A 22,685-nucleotide genomic window follows, 5' to 3' on the forward strand; every position below is an offset into this window, starting at 1 on the left:
ATTTTTGTTTGCTTGTTTGTTTGTTTGTTTGTCTGCATGGTTGATTGGTTGTCTTCTTTTTCATTTTTCAGTGTTCACAATATCATTTCATCTTGTAAAAAAGTCTAATCCACTGAGTAAATTGTTTAAAAATTTACATCTATACATAAAATAAATATTCTGGTAAATAATAAAAATTAACTAGTGTAAACTGAAGAGAAATACCTTGATGAGGGGCTACAGAAAACAGGTCTGTAATATGACAATGTGAATTTACTTTTCTTATTTGTTGTAGGGTTTCATGTATGTACAGTACAGTATGTAGACTCGACCAAAAAAAATGTTGTAACTTTGAGGGTTTGGCTTTATGTAGGAGAAATCTACGAGTTTTACTTATCTGATTTGTATTATTATCACTCCAAAACACAGAAGTATGGATGCAGTGAAATAATTAATGTATAGCAGGTTCTGGCTCTGTACCATAGAAGCTGCATCTGCTGCAGGGGGCAGCAACTCAGTCTGATCCTCGGGCCAAACTTTTTTTAAGCCATTAGATGATGGGCTGAGATATCAGTTGATCAGCATTGGTCCAGAACTGTTAAGAGTGTCCTTTTGTAAACATGCAGGGAAAAAGATCACTATGAAAAGGTCTGAAGAGGAAACTTGACAGTGATGGCGTACAAAAAGAAAGAATGGAAAGACGACTGTACTCAGCCCAGCTGGTTTATTGTTGCTCAGATCACGCAGAGATTAAACACGCATTTAGTGTTGCTGTGGATGGTGTCGATCAACACATCCACTCATGTCCGTCAGTGACATGTTAAAGTCATAACAAACTACTGTCTTGTTTTGAATGATCCGTCTGGTTTATTGTGTTATTTGAGAGAGAGAGAGAGAGAGAGAGAGAGAGAGAGAGAGAGAGAGAGGCTCTGCTGTTAGTTCTTTCCAGTGTTTATTAGTCAGAAGCTCACAGCAGAAGAGAGAAACCACAACAGCACAGATGGTTCTGTTTCTCAGTGTAACACAGAAGCACCAACATGCAAAATCCAAGCAGTGAACACAGCTAAACACAGCGCAGCAACGTCCCAGTAAAAGGAGTCACATACCAACAAGAAATTACCAGTGGGTCCCTAAAAGCAGCACAACAGGCCATTGACCGACATCATGGTTTTTAAACTGGTGATGGTGACAGTAACAGTTTTGGAGGAACTAGTTAGTGAGAAGACGGCGGATGTCGTTATTACATCATCTGAAACCGCCACACAGACACTCTGTCTGGATTTCAAACCAGACACTCGCGTGGGCCATTCAAGCTACACAAAGTTTGGAATTTCGTTTAGCACTTCTGAGAATAAAAGCCTGTAATTCAGCTTGAAATGTTTGTGTTTTTGCAGATGAGCAAAGATATAAAGCGATTAATTTCAAAGGTCAGATTATCAAAATAATGTGGTAGGCCAGATGCCATCACTGGGGGGCCAGATTTGGCCTGCAGGCTGCCTGTTGCCAACCACTGATATACTGTATGTCTGTATACCTGGAAACTACAGCACTACATGAGTAGAGCTATGGAAAATTAAAGTGAGGGTAACGTGTAAATGAACGCGTGATGGCAGGTAAGGTTCTAAAACAGGAATACGTGTGTGTTGCGTGTGTGTGTGTGTGTGTGTGTGTGTGTGTGTGTGTGTGTGTGTGTGTGTGTGTGTGTGTGTGTGTGGTCACCTTGTACTGGTAGGTTGGGTCCAGCTTGTTCCAGGGCTCAGGGTTAGTCTTCTTGTCCCAGAACCTGTAAATTCAGGGGTATGGAGAGTAAAGAAGAGAGGAGAAAGGTGAAAATAAGGCAGCTCTTCTCCACAAAAGAGGCATAAATGGAGGAAATAGAGAAAAACAAGAGAGAAATAGAGCAAGTTGAAAACAAGAAGACAGAAGGAGAGAGACAAGAGGAGATAAATGTGTTGATACTGGATAGCAAGAAGTTGGACAAAAAGAGAGGTGATTATGAGATGAGGTGAACCCAGCCCAGCGACTTGGCAGTGCTCCTCTGTTCATTAACCAAAGTCTGGATTTCACAGCACTCCCGGTGCCTGTCCAACCCCCCCCCCCCCCCCCCCCGCCATGCCACCAAAGCACATAGAGGCAGAGAGCACATCTCCCCTCTTTCTGTCTCTGTCTCTGTCTCTCTCTCTCTCTCTCTCTCTCTCTCTCTCTCTCTCTCTCTCTCCCCATTACCACAAACAAAGTCTGTGAGAGCGAGGAAGCCGCTGACCACAGCACTCATCACCAGCTGATGATGAGGTCAGGCTTTATGGCTGACCCCCCCCAGAACAAGTTGTTCTGTGTGGCCCAAAATAGGACACAAACAGTGAACATTTACTGTACATGTGCAGTCCCCGAGTTCAGCATTGTTTGTCTGTTTGTTGGTGCCAATTACGGCTTCTGAGATACGACAGTTGCGGTTGTAAACTTTAACTCAACATAAGCAGTTATATAAAAAGACAAGAATAAAACACAGTAGGTGGTTGTTTTGGGTTATTGTTCTATAAAACCTGTCGTTAAATCCACATGTAGTTATCCAAATCTTTCTGAATCCTCTGTTGAGTGTTTCTCGCTTGAGTTTTAGTGAAATGACCTTAAAGCTACAGTGAAGCACATTTACATAAATAAGCGTCTCTTACATTCAAGCTCTCGCCAAACGACTTCTCACATTGCTCATTTAGCTTATCGAGCTCATCACCGCCATGTAAATCTCTCTACATCTCACACAGGATCGACTTGGTGTATGTGGCCACACGGACATCAGTGACTTGGCCAGGATGGCTACTTCCAGGTAGCCCTCTGTTAACTTAAACATGGATAAATAATTTAATTTTTTTTGACTTTCCAAATGTTAAATCAATTCAGAGAGTAAAAGAAATGATTTTGCGTGTTTTATCCACCTTTTTACAGCCGCAACAGCAACGCCATAGCCTACGATGGGAGCTCATAATAGCAGTTGGTTTGTAATGACTCTTCCTGCCAGAAGATGGAGACAAAAATGCTGCACTAGCTTTAAAGAGGCAAAAATTGGTACCATACTTTACAGACAAATTGAAATAAGAGGCATTTTTTTATATTGCAAAACTGAAAGTATTTAGTTCATGTGTTTGAAGGTTTAACAGGAAGAATCCAAGTGTGATGCAACCAGCCTGACGGTTACATCAGACATGGCTCCTTCAGCTCTTGGTCTATTTTTTTTAGCTACCAAACAATAATCATTATGAAAACTTGAAATTTTCACTCAAGTTAAAATTACATCAGTTTGTGGAAACCTGGCACATTTGTTTAAGATGTTGTTTTTCATTACTATTATTATTTAATTTGCATGCTGTTGCTTGAGTTCAGACTGTAACAGAGACTTTTTACAGTTGAGGACACACATCAAGGGGGGGCGGCATGGCTCAGAGGTAGCGTGGCCGTCTAGCAACCGAAGGGTCGCTGGTTCGATCCTCACTTCCCCCTGTGACCATCCTTGAGCGAGATGCTGAGCCTCTAATTGCTCCAATTGGCCCTGCAACGGACAGGAAACCGGTGAACCCCGCCTCTCACCCAATGTCAGCTGGTATAGGCTCCAGCCCCCCTGTGACCCTTAAAGGGTAAGCAGTATAGAAAATGGATGGATGGATGGATGGATGGAGTACACACATCAAATAGTTATTCAGCTTGAGCACTGCTTTCCTTGGTCCAGCACTAGGAGTTTTTTTTAATGTGTTTTCAACAACAAAATCCCCAAACCACAGCAGGACTCAATCTAGCATCTGCCATTCTAATGTCAGTTTAGATTCAGTGGAGAAAAATGGAAAGAAAAAAACCTGTATAGTCAAACAGTATCAAGAATCATGTGAAAGACGACTACATTCTCTAGCAGTGCAGACAAATACACAGACTTACGTTACGTGAGGCCCTCTAGCCAGGCGGATCAAGTAGAGTGTGGCCCCTGTGATACCCAGAGTCGTGAACAAAAACTGAGGGATCAACTGAGGAGAGGAGAGGAGAGGAGAGGAAAGGAGAGGGAGGAGAGGAGAGATTTTTAGTTCTCTCTGAGACATCTAAAGGTAAAAAACATGTTCTATCAAGTGGTTGCCTATGAAATGTCCTCTTAAATAGGCCGGCATAAAAACCACAGAGAGAGAGAGAGAGAGAGAGAAAGAGGGAGAGAGAGAGAGAGAGATAGTTGTTATTCCTGTTTTCCCTCTCGCTGCCCTGCTCCATATGCATGAGGCCCAGGCCATGTGTGGGGCAGCTCACTGTCAGCCTGGGTTGAATGGGCAAGGACGCGTAGGAAAAGACAGCAGGCGCATCTCTGTACGCATCCTCAGCACTATACCTGTCAGACTGAGCGACGCCATCACACACACACGCACACGCACGCACGCACACGCACACACACACACACACACACCAAGACCAAGAGCAATATACTATACTTACCCAAGCAGGTGGGTTATTGAGATAACACACAGGCTTATAAACATTTTATTTTTATGTATTAAGCAGTGATGACAGATATTCAGGGTGTGTGTGTGTGTGTGTGTGTGTGTTTTGGGGGGGTGATAATGTGAGGTCATTGTTTATTGCAGCATCTATTCATGCTACATTCATTTCCTGTCTCCTCATGATCCTCTATGTATGAGCCAGCCAGTCACACAACCAGTGAACAGCTGTTGAGAGCCCATACAAATGTAGAGAGATGACAGTTTGATCAGGTTGAACTGAGCGATGTCACTGCTCAGCTGTATCATCGAGACATCTGTCTTCTGTCTGATTGCGTTGCCTCATGCCTTGTTGTTGATTAGAAGAACGTCTGGTATAAAACTTTGATAAGTCGCTACCTTAACACGGGGGTAGAGAAATGAAGGAGACATCTCTCCCTTGGCGACAAACTGTTTAACAACTCAGACTCAACGAGTGCAATGATGACATTTTCTATTATTCTCCCCGTTTACTCGGTTAGAGTTTTGCAAATAATTCAAAGTAATTCTGTCAAAAATGTCCACTGCAAATTCTCAGAGGTGATGTACTCCTCGAAATTCTTTCAGCTCTTCTCTGTTGTTGTCTAGAGGCCCCAAACACATGTGTAATAACTGACGTGTGTTGCGTGACGCAGCTGTGGTGCACCGCAGGCGTCACATGTGAAATACTCCCAGGTACTTGCAACTGTAGCAACAGGGTCCTACTTCAGAGTGAGACTGATTGATCCACATCATAATGCTTAAGAACGTTCTCTGAATTTAAAATAATTGTTTTAACGGTATGTTTGGAGCTTCTCAAATCCTTCCTACCAGAAAACAAACTCTGGAAATCCTTTCCAGGACCTTGTTTACATTGTGAAAATTCCATTTGAACGCAAATCGATTTCCTAAACCATTGATTTTGTGCTGTTGCCTAAACCAAACAGTGAAAGAAAACCTAAGAATAATAAGCAAACATTACTTATTTTCATTTTGTTGACCAAAAAAAAATTCTCATGCCTACTTAAAATGTCCGTCAACTACGCTTTCTCAGCTTCTTTCGACTCAACTGAAAATCAGCTGCACCAAAGAAACCTCAGGAGACACTTCAAGGTTCAATTAATCAAGGTTCCATTCTTTTTACAGGAGTAGTTGTGTGTTGTTGTTGTTACTACTAAAAGGCTCAGACTAAAAGCAGAGGAAATATGATGAAAACTAACAGGCATCTGACACATAAGAGTGTAGACGTGGAGGCGTGACCACAGCTGCCCTCTGACCCTTCAATGGGATGTAGATTAAATTAAACATGCTACAATTCTATCAGATTTACATACAGAATCCTCTAGTCCACAGACATACAGCCAGAACCTGGATTTAAAAAAAACAAAAAGGTCCCAAGTTAACATGAAACAACACTGATCCTTCACATAGGATTTGAACTTGGTCTCCAATGGGTGAAACTGCATCCATGTCACTTTTTAACAAAAGTTTATAACAAACAAAAGTACAAACAAAAGGGATTTCAAACTAAATCAAGTTTTCACCTTGTCCAACATTGTCTCAAATAATCCAGGGAAAATCCCCACTGCTCCCTTCTAGCAGGGATTTAATATTCGTTGGATTCACTGTAGTAGGCGACACCATGTCTATGTCAACTACATACTGAGTGAAGGAGCTCAGTTTTTATCAGTTGAGTACACAGGAACCGCTACGCGTGTGCGCACACACACACACACACACACACACACACACACACACACACACACACACACACAGAAAGCAGGTCAGCTTTGATCGCAGACATGCACACACACACACACACACACACACACACAAAAACACAACTACGCAGAGTAAAGAAATTACAAAGTGAGGCCCATGAGCTCGGGGCGTCTCCTGTCCCCAGTACTTGGTCAACTTTCACCAGGCAGCCTGAACGGTGCACTGAGGAAGAGTTTCATACTCACTGGGGTTCAATACTGTCACTGCTCTTATTACTTCTCTGGTACTCTGCCAAGCTCAACCCGTCAATTCCACAAATTTGGGTCACACAGCTCTGACGCAAACATGCATGTGGTAGCTGCAGATCAACACTCAAGCGGTACAAAATAATTGGATGATGTAGTACAGCTGACTTTAATTCAAATGAATGTTAATATTATTAGTTTAAATATCCAATCACAAACAGTGGAGCATTTTTTTTACTTTGTCTCACGAAAGCTACCGCACAGTGACTGCAGCACACTGTCACGTCATTCGTCATTTCATTTCTGCAAATCTTGAATTGCTTTGTGCTGGCATGTCTAGAATTATGCATATTCTGAAGCGATAATCCAACATCTCAGAAAATGTATTCACAGTCATGAACAGGAAGATTCAAAGCCTTGTTTCTCGATACATCAACGTAAGAAGTATGAATATGATCCAACCTACCCCGGGGTGTTTCTTTGCATGATGAAACATGGTCTTGATCATCTTTATTGATCTCCAAAAAAAAAAAAAGGAAACAAATCCTAATGCATGTGAATATCTGTTATGAGGCAGCTGTTTGTTTGTTTGTTTGTTTGTTGAAGTGCAGTTTGTAGATGTGTGCAGTGAGACCTGTTGTCAATCTGCCCCCCCAACCGGTCTGTCTCCCTCCCTCCCATTGGATGAATGGGGTGGGGGGGGGGGTCAGGGAGGATAGACAGTCCTAATCCTCATAATCACATCTGTTGAGGACAGTCTATGTTTCCACCGAGGTTCATCGAGTACTCTGTGTCCTTGCGTGTTTTTGTTACACAGCAATAAGTGACACAACTAACACAAAAGATATTTTTCCAAACATTTCCTCCTAAGTACGCAGCGGTAGTGCAGCTTAGTAGCTCCAATCCCACAGTGCAGCCATTATCATCAATTGTTTCGTGTCTCTGTCGTTTATAAAATGACAAGCCATTGTTTTTAAGGATGGCCATCAGTCTTAAATGCTAAAAGCTTCCCTCTGTGGTCATTACAGAGTGCTGCTTTTGCAGAGTCTCGTGTCCCTCGTGACTCTCGTCTCCCTCGGGTCGAGACCTTTGTCCAAGCCGTGATAATTACAATTGATTTGTAAGTGATTCAGCAGCTTCAGACTTTTGAGCTTCCTTAACAGCATTTTGTGTCCTAATGTAATTAACACAAAAATGCTATTCTTTGGGGGTGGGGGTGGGGGGCAAGGGGTCATTACTGTCCTTTACTTGAGATACCTGTTGTGTTGTACGCTTGTTATTTATCATGCTTAAGACAGGAATAAATAAATGAATGATGCCCTGGAGCGAGAAAGAGGAAGAAAAATAAAACAGGTCCGCATAAGTGAGTTTGTAAATTGCAAAAGAGAAAGGTCCTCGTGCGAGAACCAGCTGGGCTGAGTAATCTGTGGCATGTCTCCGAGGTTTCATCGTTTTTTTTAGCAGTTTTGAGGGATCAACACCTCTCACAAGCTATGATGCCCCTGTGGTGTCAGCTGAGTCAAACAAAAGTGACATGTAAATCTGTTCTGTCAGTTTACAAATCCACGCATATGGTTTCATAATCCGTACGCATCGTATCCGTACGACCATGTCGTCGTAATCTGTGTCCCTCATTTCCCAATCTGTGGTCAAGGATTTGTGCCTGCGCCTGTGTTAGTGCAAACAGCGCACGTGGATTTGTAAACAGCGGCCTTGTCTGTGGCATCCACATTCACTTTTAAACCACAAAGGCATATTATCTTTAGACAATGATGGCGGCTACATCAACAAAATATATCAGAGTAGATTTAATAGAAGATTTACTGCGTTAGGACATTTTCCCACACTAAGGGATATTTTGGATTTACTGAAGTGGGGTTGTGTGAGGTAGTCATCCACAGTTCAGGTCTTACCTTCAGTAGATGTGGGTCAGTGTGTCTTCAGTGCAGAAAGACTCCAGATGAGCCGCTTGATTCAGAGCATGCTGCTGTAATGTGCAGCGTACGAAAGAGTACAGGAAATGGTTGAAAACTGGGGCGCCGCACAAGTGCTGTCTGACAGATAAAGTAAATATTGTATGCAAATTATGATCACCAGCTTCTCGCTCTACAGGGCAGCGGCACACCGCAACATGTAAGTGGGTGTGAGGGCCGCTCATCGCTACTTGCAGCCTTAATTAGGGCCTGTGGACAAAAGTGCCAGGGGCCAAAAGTTTGCTTTGGCAGAGCCACGCACTCTCTGAATCTGCTCACAAAGAAAAGTTGTAGAAGCAGCCGTGCTCTGTGGTTTTAGGGCATTAATTCTGCCAAGGATCAAATCTGATCAGCCATTCATGCACCCACTCATGAACAGGTGGCATTCATCAGGTTCAAACAAACAACTTACAACCCAGTTTTGGCAGAGTTTAGTGAATCTGACTAGGAAGCTAAAAAGTGAGAGTTTTAGCATGAGTGTATGAGAGCGTTACTGCATGAGGCCCAGCCTTATCGCTAGCAGCAGCCTGTGAGATAAATATTTATCTTAGAATAGGAGGAGAATAATAAATCCTTCAGCCATGTGTAGAGGCTTGGTTTGCACAGCCTGCATTATTCGGGTGGTGCGGCTTTAAACTTTTAACTGTTTACTGTATCAACATTTGGTGGGGATGCTGGGATGCTTCCTCCTGCTGTCTTGTGTTGCACCTGATGTTTGTCAGTGGGAAGGAAGTCGTTCTGTATTACAGGATAAAGGCAACAGGGGCAATTTTTCAGTAAGCAAGGACAGATTGATGAGGGTTGATGGGGAGGAAGGGTGTTCAACAAAATAGGGGTGGGGGGAAGGGAGTGCACGAAGAGGCAAGAGAAGCAGTCAATACGTAGGGTGTACAACCTTCCTCTCCCCTCCGTGTCCATCCCTCCCATCGTTCCCCCTGAGAGGCGAAAGAGAGGCAAAGTCTCACAGCAACTGAGTTCATTTCAGTGTCAGTTCACATTTTCTCAGTAAAAGTGGACACCTTGGACGGGCGGGTCTGGAAACCACCACACACAGCCTGTCCCTTGGTTCCTCATACATATTTCAAATAAATTTAAAAGCACTTTACCAACATTTTAGTTTAATCACCATTGTCAGCAGTAGATCTAAAAATATCAGTTAATCGCATTGGGAAATTTTCAGGGTGCACATTCTCATGAGCGGTGGTCTGCTGGGGCAACAGCATCTCCTCTGCTAGCAGCAAGGAACTCATAAGGCTGCTTAACAAGGCCATCTCTGTCCTGGGGTGCCCCCCCCTCCCCCCAACCCAGAGGAGCTGGTGGGTGAAAGGGGAATGTTGGCTGATGGAAACCATGTCCCGCGAGACACTTTCAGCACTGGACAGCTCCGTTACAGACGCTGCAGGTCCTCTCTGCTGCTGTCAGTCTCATATTCATGTATTAAAATAACTGCATAAGTCAGCATTTCCTGTACACAATTACTTGAACCTGAATGTTCGTCAGTGTATTGGATAATGTGAATATTTGATCACAAAATAAAGACAAACCAATTGTTGAGGAACTTTAACTGAAAAAAGTCCCAAATAAAAGTGAAGAAAGGAAACAATAAAGTGTCCTATAAACAATAAGGACAATACTTTCAGATATCGCACTCGCGGCCTCTACTGTACCTGCCACAGTGACTTTGACCTTTGACCACCAAATGTGAAGAAATTCCTTAAGAACGTTCCTTAGATATCACGTTAGAGACATTGGACACTAAGTATTTTTGCAACAAGCTCATTTGCAGGTTGTCATTCTGTCAGATTTGTGTTAACTTGTTTTCACGCCTACCATCTGGGCCATATACAGTTATTTCAGGTTTAAAATACACAAAAATTACACGTTCTATCTCTTTCTGTCAGTATCACACTTGAACAAACACACTCTTGATGAGGGCATACAACCTGCTATTTCCCAAAAATCCACCATGTAATCCGACACACTTGCTCAGAAGCCCCATAAATTTTCAACAAGTTTTTCTTTCATTGCCTGAAGAGCAGCGAGTCGAGGTGCGCCGCTGAGGCAACACGCGTGTGAGACATCCAGGAGCTAGAAGAGCCTTATCCAAACTCAGTCTGCCCCCGGTACAAATACGTGGTGACCCCGACGTGCGGCCCCAGCAGCTCGCCCCTCAAAGACGACATTTCTGATTCCTCTCCCCTCGAGTGCAGCTCATGATCACACGGAAAGTGACTGTGACATTATTTATTTTGAATTTTTATTTCTATATCCACTTCGTTTATTGGACTCAGGACCAAGGGTGCCACTATTAAATTCTACCCTGATGACTCCAGTTCAGACAGCTCATAAATATATTATTTCCCACTTTTAAAGACCTTGAAAACTGTTTTGGTTTTTCTTCTCATCAGAGATTTCCACCCGTTCTGTTTTTGTCTACGCGCGCTGGCTGCTTTGAGGGGTGAGTCTCAGTTGAAAAGCAATGATGTTGTATACTTTCATGCACTAATACTGAATAATTTAATGAAAATGTGATAACAGTTGCGTTTTTATACCTTGGAACTGGCGAGAGCTGTGACTGGGGACATTATGCTCTCAGGGTCCATGTGTCCCTTTCTCGTGAAATCTGAAGAAAAGAAATTTGCCACAAATATCTACTTTGAGTCATGAACTATAATTTGATGGCGAAAGGTCAGCATCGCTGTGACATCAATAAATGAATTTGACAAGATCTCAAACAAGCAGTATGGATTTGAGGAGGATAAAATAATTGCATTTTTTAACCCCACAACACGATCAGATTTCTTTACTTTCACATCTGATGAACCCTGAACAGATGTGAAAGTAGACGTGACTTGCTGGCAGAGGCCCAGAACCATAAGGCAGCGATTCTACAGGCACACTCATTCAGACATGATCACATTTCTCTCCTGTGAATATGAACAACAACAAGATGCCAGTTGAACACAAAACATGAGGAAACTGCAAGCGCCTGTCCAAAAAGTAACAAAATCTGACGAGCAGCACAACTAAAGCTCAACATTTAACACAAAAGAACATGTCGAAAGAAAAAAGGACAAGAAACTGTTTTCTTTGTACTCTAGGTAAGTGTCAGACTTACAAAAACCAACATTAAAAATAAAGCAAAATATGGCAAATTCATGGTTTTACAATTCTGTCTTGATCGACTGAACATTGTGTTTTGGATATTTTTCAGCTGACACCAGAGAGTAATACTACCACAACAATGATAATAAATATCATTATAAGCCTGCATAAGTTTAAAACAAGAAATCAAAAATATTAAATGGAGACCTGACAGGTATGACAGGCGGCTGTATACCATTCAGATAAAACGGGCTCGGTGTTTCCTGACTCTGGAACGAGATGCAGCAACTTCTTTTTCCTGGACACAAAGTAAGCGATTTTTTTTTTCAAAGCACTGTTTTCATGTCACAACTTCTGTTTTGCAACTGTAGTTGAACCCTAGGTCCTGGTGACCGGATAATTGATAAAGTGTTTGATTTTTTTTTTTTTCGTTGAGTCCTGGTAGCTCACGAGTACCACAAAGTCCTGGTTTTAAGACTCTGGTCAAAGATCTTAGCTACAAAAAAGTCAACCCGGGAAAAAAAAGAATGAATGCCATTTGTTTGTGTGTCCGTGTGTCCGTGTGTGTGTGTGTGTGTGTGTGTGTGCGCGCGCGCGCGTATGTGATTCACATAGTGTGACCTTTTTGCATTGACCTCAAAGAGACATGCCCCCCCACCCCACACCCTCGTCAGGTGTTTCTACAGCACTTGCAACATTCCTTTGGGACTCATAACGTTCTGTCTCATCTTACAGGCTGTAAGAGTGAAATGAATTGCAGAGACGCACATTCACCCATTCACAATCGCACTGAAACAGACATTCGTTGATTGATGGCAGAAAAAGAGGTGGGTCACCTCACGATCACCAGATGACCTGCTGTATCTCCTGAGCCACAGCCGCTCCTCCCTGTGCCAATCGACATCCAGTGGAACGATTTCAGAAGCTTTCAAAAGCTTCGCTGTGACCATCTCCAGTCTGATGTCACATGGGTCAAAGTAAATGTTGCAGGAACGAACCTTCTTTACTGAGAATATTTCCCAAAATTCAAAAAGAAATTCACTATGCCTTATATTTCAATTTGGTGTTTTTTCTGTAACCTTAGAAAACGTTGGGCATGACTGCGACATTTACACATTTCTGTGACAACATGTCTGCAGTGGATGTGTGTAGAATATGCATGTGTCAGAGAATGGATAAATATACATGAGGGATATGGATGTTTAAACCTTGTACCAGTTTGTTTAGGAGCAGAAGTACAAATAACATGCATATGACAAAATACCCCAGTGGCTTTTTCTCAACAGAGCTGGAATAAGTTTGTGTAAAAGATGATATAAGGGTGTTATTAGGGCGTTCAATGTCAGTGTCACCATTACATGACCCTTCCACCATAGCTGAGCCGCCATCTTCACACCAGACAATCAAAGCCACTGTGGATGCGCAAAAAAACCCCTGCAGTTCCTCGATTGGCCACTTGAGGATGGAAACAAGAGCCAGTCAGTCAAAAGGTGATATTTGTTCCCGTGTTTCCTGTAAAATTGGGAATCCGGGGAGGAAATTCCGTTTGGCATTTCCATCAGCCAATGTACGTAGCGTGACTGGCATGATGAAGCGTGCACACAGGAGTTCGCGCTATGATATTGACATCAAGAAAAATGATTTAACTCTGCAGCTCTTCCACACTTTCCAGATGTTATCGGACCAGATGGACTGTATCGCGATAATCCAATGAATCATTTTGCAGAGGTTCTGGAACAATCTATGCACCATTTTTTCTTTCTTTGCTACTTTTGTAACAATCTACCTGTATGGGAGAAAGTCTATTTAAGATCCAGTGCGTCATGTGATAAGGGGGGGAGGGGCTTAAAATCCAAAGAGAGCATATTTATTGGGCACAAAATTAGTGCAGGATGAGTAATCAGACACTTAAACTATTTTTATAGCAAGAGGGGGGCCAGGAACTTTGCTGTTACTGATTTCTTTGACACATATTTGGCATCATCTAAATGCGAAGTGACTGAGATGAGAATCAGCACCTCCAAGTCTGAAGCCATCATCCTCAGCCGGAAAAGGGGGGCCTGCCTACTCCAGGTTGGGCGGGAGGTCCTGCCTCAGGTAGAGGAGAAGTTTAAGTATCTAAGGATCTTGTTCACGAGTGAGAGTAGGACGGAGCGGGAGATTGACGGGTGGATTGGTGCGGCGTCTGCAGTGATGTGGTGAAGAGGGAGCTCAGTGAAAAGGTGACGCTCTCGATTTACTGGTCAATCTACATTCCAACCCTCACCAGTGGTCGCACGCTCTGGGTAATGATCGAAAGAACAAGATCGCGAATACAAGCGGTATTAGTTTTCTCTGCAGGGTTGCAGGGCCCTAGGGTGAGAAGCTCAGTCATTCCAGAGAGACTCAGAGTAGAGCCACTGCTCCTCCATGTAGACAGGAGTCAGTTGAGGTGGTTCGGGCATCTGGTGAGGATGCCTCCTGGACACCTCCCTCAGGAGGTTTTCCAGGCATGTCCAACCGGGAGGAGGCCTCAGGGCCGACCCAGTACGCGCTGGTGGGATTATATCTCTCAGCTGGCCTGAGAACGCCTCGGGATTCCCCCGGAAGCGCTGGTCAGGGTCTCCTCGCTGAGGCTGCTGCCCCCACAACCCGGATAAGCAGAGGACGACAACGAAATTTGGCATCTATCTATCAGTAAATGACCAGGCAAACAGGGCCACAGGATTAAAACCAGGAACACGAATTTTCCTCTTTCTTAAGATTTTTAAAAAGCCCAACTTTGATAAACATTGCATTGATAAACACGAACTGGTGAGAGGGAAATAAAAGCATAACAATTCAAATTCATGAGATTTTTGTACTTCTTAGTTTCGCATCTAAATCGTATTCAGATTTTGACGAGTACATTACGGAGAGTATGTGTACTTTGTACCAACTAATTAAATTGATTAAAGTAACTGTAAGAGAAAACTAAGGCAAAATAAAAATCACTTCCAGGAATTAAAAAGCAGAAGTTGACTTGAGAATACAACATCTGTGGGGACTTACCCATCTGTTTATGATCTCATTTCAGTTCCTTCGTTAGTAAGAAAGTAACAGTTCGACTGTGACCATTGTTATTTGTGATTTCTACAAGCAGACGGGGAAGAAGAGAACGTAAGCATGAAAAACAACACAATCTGTTTCCAAGTTTTTTTACAGGAAGCATGAAGAATACTCAACGACAATGACTGACAAATTGTTCCTTTACACGGCAGCACAGCCAGATCGAGTGCACGCACGCACACACACACACACACACGCACACACACACATGCACGCACACACACGTTTTATATCTAAACAGAAATTACAAGAATCTGTGTACCTGGGTCTTGCAGGCCACTTGTTTCTATTATTAAGAGGCACATTTCAACCCTCCACTACGAGCAGCAGCTCCTCTCTTCTCTCGTCACCGCTGAGGGTTTCCAGGATGGTCACGAGTTTGTGTGCCCAAACCCAGTCCCACAAGTTCTGCAATTGCTTTGATGCATTTTTTAAAAGGGCTGTGACATGAATGCCAAAAACACATAGCTTCCAATTCTTCCCCACAGCACACAGTATCTCCGCCATTCCTCCTTTGTTACATATTCTTTGCCATGGCAGATTTTTGTATTTTGTTTATTGGTAAGAATAATATAAGTTCTGTAGAAAACTCAACACTGTACCTCCACACCACCATCTGACAGAATAGTGGAAGTGTTGACATTCTGTTGTTGGGACACTATGTCTTTCTCCATCTTATATGTCTCATAATGTTTTGTAGGTTAGACTTTTACTTTCTGCAGGTTTATATTTACCCTTACCCAAAATATAACCAGAGTCTTCAACAATGTCTTGTTGTTCCAACTTAAATTTTCTGCCCCCCCACCCCCCCTTCAAACCCTCTGGATCCTTCGATACTTAGATCAATATTTGAGTATCAGATTTATAGGAACGCACATATTTGCAGCGTGGGAATAACCAGAGGCCTCATCATGATATGATAGCATTAATTGAAATTCAATTATGTATTAAAATATGGATATTTGGCAAAATCATCGCTCAAAATATTGTAATATTATACTGTATCCCCCCCCCCACCCATAGTTGTGTATTCAAAACTATAGATAAAAATAGAAATACATTAAAATCCTCGTATCTTCAGATTGTGTAAGAAAGATCTTTCCGCATTTAAACTCGGGGTTCATGAATCTAACGTGTAAGTGTACAGCACTTGGTCGAGGTTAGGAAATACATTTTTGTTTGTGTTAAAATAGTAAACAGGACTCGAACGATTGTGCTGCAGCAGAGTTTAGTGGGGTTTTTATTGTTAAAATGAATCCAAATGCTGCTACGTTTCCCAGCTTGGCCCTTTTTTTTCCCTTCAAACACGTCCACCCCTTGTGACTCGCTGGTTAGAGGAGAGTGGATTTTGGGCAGGCAGTAACATTTGCACACAACAATAAAAGGAACATCTGTCACTAAATATGACTTGGTTCCCTTTTTTAGTACCCATTGAAAGAATCAAATTGCTGGGGAATGCTGGTGTGTTAGGATATCAGTGGGCAATTTTATTGTTTATTTCCAAAAGCATGTGACATTCATTTTTCTTTGCTCCTGATATTTATTCATCTCTCCACGTCCCTTCTAATGTAATAAAACAGGTAAAGAATGTCTGCGTGTCAGAGACTAGCGCCTCTTAAACCTTTGTTTCTCCCTATCACTTCTGATTGATTTGATTTAAATCCCTCTCATAATTGTGCACTGTTCACATATTTCTTTTTACGGGGAAATATGTCATAATTTTGACGTTGAAGTCTTTTGTTTCACTGTGACTTTAAATGACATATTTGAGCAACTGTTACTGCAGCTTTCATTTCCAAAAAATGACAGATAGCTTACTCTCTGGTGAGCAACAATAACATCCCTCCCAGTCCCAGCTATCATTAACATGATGGCAGGCTAAATAAAGATGTAACAGAAAAACGGCAGATTTGTCTCAGGGCAGCACGAAAACAAAAGTTAGACAAAGTTAGCAACTAGCAGGTGAGCAGAGAGAAGCACCACGAACTAAACAGAGCTGACGGGGGGGGGGGATACCAGTCTTAATTGTCGTTCAGTTTGACAACTAAACAAGGTCATAATGTGTTCATCTTGTTCGGCAAAAAGTGGTGTGGGGGGGGGGTTGATGAATACAGTTTAAGGCTTGAAAAAAGTCCCAACATGCCATGTTTTCAGCATGTAATGAAGTATTATTATCCTCAGGTGTGATGATGAGGGAGTTGGTGCTGAGAATACAAGACGCTGACACTCTTTCGATTTACAGGTTCTGCATTTTAGTGCAGCTTCAGCACCAGCACGTGTGAAACATCTGCTTTACGTGTGTTAGGAGAAAGCAAAAACACGTAAAGTGAACAAAGCGGTAAAAGAAGTAAATGAACTGACGAAAACTTACACTGATCCCAGCAGACCCGTGAGAAAATACAACAATATGAAGTACAACGAATACTGGGAGTTCGGTATTTTGTTTGAGTTCAGACCTGAAAATCCTTCCCCTTCTTTAGATTCAGCATGAAGCACATTAAAAGTGTCTGGTTTTGTCAGAGCGGAAACTATCCACAAGCGTTATGGATTGATTTGAGTGGCATAAATTCTGCCAAATAGCCTAATATCATAATATTACAGGCAACGTCATATTGGAATAATAGCTTCTCCTCCCTCTGTCTGCAGGCTGTGATGAAAACCTCATTTTATTGCCACAATCATAATGGAATTATCTCCAGGTGTGATGAGGGCATTTAATGAAATCATTACAAAGGATTACTTGCTCTGTTCCAAGGGCTTATTAAAAGGGTTTTTGTGATAGGAGAGGCTGTTTTTTCCCCTTCTCCAATCTGAGTGATTGCGTGTTTGTCAGTCTGGCAGTCGCACCATTTGAAGTTGGCATGAAAGCCTGCAGGGAGCCACGAGATCTGATTGGGAATCTTGGGGAAAGAAGAAATAGGCGGGGGGAAAAAAAAGAAAAAGGGGGGAAAAATACATTGGCTGCTGCAGTGTTGTATTGATGTGTTAGAACATAGGGCTCTCATTTCCATGCCCTCAAAGCACACATAAAAATGGTTTTTCAATAAACGCTACACTTTGATGCATAGTTTATCTGTTCAGGCTATAATGATGGGGTTTTTCTGTCTTTCTCTCCCTCCTCTTTGTGTCTATTTGTGTGCATTTTCCTTCCCTTTTCCCCTTCTTCTCCCTTTTATATCACTCCGCTTCCTCCATTTCGCTTCCTCTTCCCTTTTTTTTTTTAACTAGCCGCGTATCCGACTACCTCTTCTAGCTCACCTTTTTATTATCTATCATGTGACTTCACCTTGAACTGTATTTAACCCACCCTGGTAAATCTCATTCCTACATAGCCGGGGGAGAAATGTACACTATGGGTGTTAAGTTTAATGAGCAGCACAAGCAAATCACATTGCTATTGCCATCCATAATTCTCTTTGATTGAGTCCCGAAGAGTAAAATCAATGTCTTCTTGTCCCCACTTCACTCGTATTCTTCTGTATGACAAAGCAACTTTGTCTCCTCCCTCATCAAACGGCAGCGGCCCGAGGATCACCCATACATCAGCGCGTGATGGCAAATATGCATCTTTATTGCTGTTATTGGCATTTCTTTAATTTCTGTTGTTTGAAAAGAACAATGTTATCCAGCGGTAACTCATTTTAACCCAAACTAATGAGATATATTAGTAGGAATTAACTAAACCAAGCTGCATGGTAGCAATGTTTCCAGCATGAACCCAGAAGGTCATTCTTAAGGAAGGATAATGTCTATTAAATTCGTGCCCTATGTTTCATCGATACTCTTAAAACAGTTTTACTCCTCTTTTTAAGCCATTATTAGAGAGTAATAGTTGAGGGAGATTGGGAAAAGAAAGGAGGGACAATGATCCAGTCGTCCAGGAACTAAATCAAGGACTCGCTACTCAGGGTACTTGCATATTTGAGTTATGAAGATGAGGCAAGAAGTGCTGTAAAAAACATTATACCAAGGTTTTGTGACCACATTTTGTTAGAAATAAACATTCCTGTAACTCCTCCATCTCGCTTGAATGACCAGAGCTGAGACATATTTACAGGCAGCATCAGTAGCTAATGTTACCTTCAAGTTCTAATGTCCTATTTAAAGAAAAAGTTGAAAAAAATATAGAATATTTGAAGTATATTTATCCTACCAAAAAAAACATTCCTACAAGCTTAATTGTTTACTAAGACATTACACCACATTATATTTGAACATTTTCTTTAAAACCGCATTTGAAAGTGTAGCTAACATTAGCGACATTAGCTAAATGTTCCATGCTTCTTGGGGGACATCTTTCAATGTGGGGAACCCATATTTATTTGAGTTTTAAGGTACCACCAATGCATATTAGGGGGATATATTGTACTTACTGTACATTTATGAGACCTGAACTTAGCGGGCAACAGAATAGCTGAGTCTGTGGGTCATCATGTCAGCTGACTCTGAGTTTGAACAATGGTTACCTTCTCAGCTGTTGGCAAGCTGTGATGAATAGATCCGCCTAACTACTCTGGAATAATGCTTTACACAGAAAATGAATCCAAGTCGTGAATAAATGTATTAAACATTTGCGTTGTGCCTGGTCAGCACTGATTCCACTTAGCTAAAGAAGGGGGGAAAGAAGGCGATGGGGGAGGGAAAAAACAAGGAGTGGGCGAGTTGTAGTGGTATCGTGGCACAAAATCAAGCACTCAGCAGCTGCACAATACCCCATTAGTCTTCATTTTCAGCAGGACATGCAACAGGGCCCTTACGTCTTAAGGAACAAACTAAAATTTATTGGGGCGGCCAGTTCAGGCTAATTGAAAGAAATTGTCTGTCTGTTTGCTTTCCATTAGGTTCGTAGAGGGTGGCGGGTCGGGGTGGGGTGATGATCTGAGACTTGAGCTTGTTGCCCTCCAATCGTCACCCCGGCCTAGTTTCCTGTTAATGGTTTGATCCATGAGCACCCTCCACAGAGCAGACAGTTAGAGATGTGGGAATCATTTAAGGAGGAATCATTTAGGGAGGATTTATGAGATGCATTCATTATGAAGTGTGTGCCGGCAAAACGGACTTCGATTGGTAATGGCAGCCCCGTAATTGTTTACAATGCTGCTTCTGCAGTTGCTGTAGTTTCAGTTCAATCCTCACCCAGAGCGCAACCTACGGATCATGACTGATCATCTAGGCCTCGTGATTTAGAAATACAATAGAGTCTTACATTCATTTTGATTTTAAATTTTAACTGTAGTCGTTTAGCTAAAAGACAGAGGGAAGTCAATGAGGTGGCATATATCTTGTCATGATCAGTGTTTATTTTTTATATCCTGGTATCTGAAGGTCACATTCCGTTTCCAGTGTTTTCTAAGAGTCCTTGAGCAGTAAAACATTGTAAACCTACCAGGTGCAGCATCTAATGCCTTTATCCTCGATGCAGAGGCCAGATGTCTTGTTTCCCTCTGGTCAAGAGGAAAACAAAATGATATGTAGGTCACATGTTTAAAAAAAAATGTAAATGATTTTACACCTTACATGACAAATATTTGGTTTTACTTTTTTATCTCATTGGCATTTTCATACACCTAAAACATTTTCATTTTTCTGTTCCAACTCTTTAGTTTTGTGTTGCAGCATGTTGGTGTTTTTCCCTCTCAAAGCAGTTTTAAAATGTCAGAAGTGATAAATCATAATAAAAAAAATCAAATAATAAATATGAGGCAAAATAATGGTATGTATATAATTATGAATAAATTGTTTTACACCTTAGGTTTTTAAATTTGGTATGGAATAATAAGGAATCTTTTGATCGTCAGTACTTTTGATACCCAGCCCTACTTAAAATACTGTATACATAGTAAGACCGTTTTCAGTGACACGTACAAATGGGAAAAATGACTTACATTCAAATTTTGTGGATTTTGAAATGCAGAAATCATATGATATCACCAGACGCAGGAAAGTTAGTTTTGTATCATCGTTTTTCGTTGTGCGTCCATTTGCACACAGTTAGTAAATCCTGAGCAGAAAAACCATTTTGTGTTAACATAACCCATCAACCCTTCAGCCAGATCAATAATTTTGTCTGGTTCCTTTGTGTATGTTTTAAAAGCTTTGTGAATCCACCGAAACACAAACCAAAGGCCACAAATTCACTGAGCTGCAACATTAAGTGGACACATGAAAGATGGAGACCCTCGGCATCATCTCAGTACGCCGCATCTGCTATTCTGAAATACCAAAACACAAACTGAATGACCGAGCTGCCAGTTTGACAAGTGACAGGCAGTCAACTAAGTTACAGTAACACAGTCAAAAATATAATCCACAACTGCAAAAAAAAAAAAAAACACTTTGACAACTTATGCCTGCTGTCACCCCCCCCCATCCTCCTCCTCCTCCTCCCCCTGCCATGGGGAAGATAAACTCTCTGTCTCCATCCTCGCCTCCCTCTCTGCTCCATTATAATTGCTGGCATTTAACAGCTGAGCTTCTGAATCCTGAGGAGCAATGAGAATGACGAGGAGGAGGAGGAGGCAGCACATACGGAAAGAAAAAAAATTAAATGCACACTTCTCTGGTGGAAATTGACTGGCACCAGTGTTTAAAATAATAAGATGCAGCTGTTGATAGTAGTAACTGTCTCCAGGTTTACTTTCCCGCGGCCCCCGTGGCAGCAGAGGAGCCGTGATGAAGGCAGACAGCTGACAGGTGCTCCAGGATGATGCTGCCATCAAGTACATCTGCTAAACTTAACTCAGAGACAGGGGAGAGGAGAGGAGAGGAGAGGAGGGGGAGGAAAGAGAGAGGAAAAGGATGCATGAGTAAGAGCGAGTGAGAGAGGGTGGGGGGGGGGGAGTGGCCAAAAATAAGAGGAAAATAGCACCAAAAAAAAGGTAGTGAGATAGAATAAGTGTGAGCGTATTTGTGTGTGTGTGTTTGTGTGTGTGTGCGTGTGTGTGTGTGTGTTTGTGTGTGCGTGTGTGTGTGTGTGTGTTTGCGTAACTTTCTGCCAGTCATTCCTCCAAAGAAATTCACAGGATGACTTTGAACTTGTGAGGTTGACGGAATAGGTGCCTCCTCAGTGAGACACTGACACGCTGAAGGGCTAACGTGTTTACTGAGCGGGTCAGGAGATGGTAGATGGTGAGGAGTGCATGAGGACAGGTAATGAGCAGGTGTAGAAATAATTCCAATGGAGAAATTAAAAGTTGCCAGGAACAGCAGGCGGTATGCCAGGTTAGAGAGTGTGTTTTTAAGGTGTGTTTGAGGGTGTGTGTGAGGGTGTGTGCTTCTCCCGTGTGTTTGAGTATCACTGCATGCATCAGCACTTTGCAACTTCTCCACACATACACGCACACACACACACACACACACACACACACACACACACACAAACACACACACACACACGCCTTGGTGTCAGAAACGCAGCCAAGGTCTGAATATACACACATAATGGATTCACTCTGTGTGCTGCTCTGACAGTGGTGATGCTGACAGTGTATCTGACTTTAATAAAAGGTGCAGCCAGCACAAGTCTGGAGCTAAGGCACGGATTTGAACCCCCTTGAACCCTTCATGCCGGAGGAGGGGCTCCTCGTCTAACACAAGGCCAGCCGATGAAATGTTCGCATCACGACTCAGCTCTGGGCCGAGCAAAAGGAGACGGGGAGAGTAACCAAAGAGCTGCCCTCTCTCCTTTTTCTTCACCTGCGTTTGCAATGCACTTGCGTATGTGTGTGTGTGTGTGTGTGTGTGTGTGTGTGTGTGTGTGTGTGTGTAGCTTCCTCATGGTCACACACACACACACTCATATGCAAATGCACAGCAGTGAGGAAGGAGACGAGCCTGACAGAGCTCAGTGCATTGCAGGTAGCCCGACAGAGTGGCTGGGAGTGCTGTCACCAATTTGTTCCTAGCCATGGGGGACACGCAGGGGATGGAGAGGCGATGGCAGCTCCCTATCCTCCTCATGGCTAATGAGGCTCAGGCTTCTCCTCTGTCCTCAGTGTGCGTGTGTGTGTGTATGTGTGTGTGTGTGTGTGTGTGTGTGTGTGTGTGTGTGTGTGTGTGTGTGTGTGTGTGTGTGTGTGTGTGTGTGTGTG

The 22,685-nt window shown here is 42.5% G+C and overlaps 1 protein-coding gene across 2 annotated transcripts in view; it reads right to left on the reverse strand.

The window, feature by feature from the left end:
• LOC147268334 (cytochrome c oxidase subunit FA4) overlaps positions 1 to 7,070 on the reverse strand; it is an 11,151-nt gene extending 4,081 nt beyond the window's left edge. For both annotated transcript variants that reach the window (XM_086200834.1, XM_086200833.1), the window contains exons 1-3: positions 6,897 to 7,070; positions 3,904 to 3,989; positions 1,699 to 1,762 (exon numbers count right to left, since the gene is read on the reverse strand). In XM_086200834.1, coding sequence (XP_086056960.1) covers positions 1,699 to 1,762; positions 3,904 to 3,989; positions 6,897 to 6,938 — 192 coding nt within the window. In that variant the 5' untranslated portion in view covers positions 6,939 to 7,070. The remainder of the gene's footprint in view (positions 1 to 1,698; positions 1,763 to 3,903; positions 3,990 to 6,896) is intronic.
• Between the last annotated feature and the right edge of the window lie 15,615 nt (positions 7,071 to 22,685).

Source organism: Aulostomus chinensis, chromosome 3, assembly GCF_037954235.1.
Source record: "Aulostomus chinensis isolate RoL2024-O1b breed Wild chromosome 3, RoL_Achi_v1.0, whole genome shotgun sequence".
Taxonomy (NCBI): domain Eukaryota; kingdom Metazoa; phylum Chordata; class Actinopteri; order Syngnathiformes; family Aulostomidae; genus Aulostomus; species Aulostomus chinensis.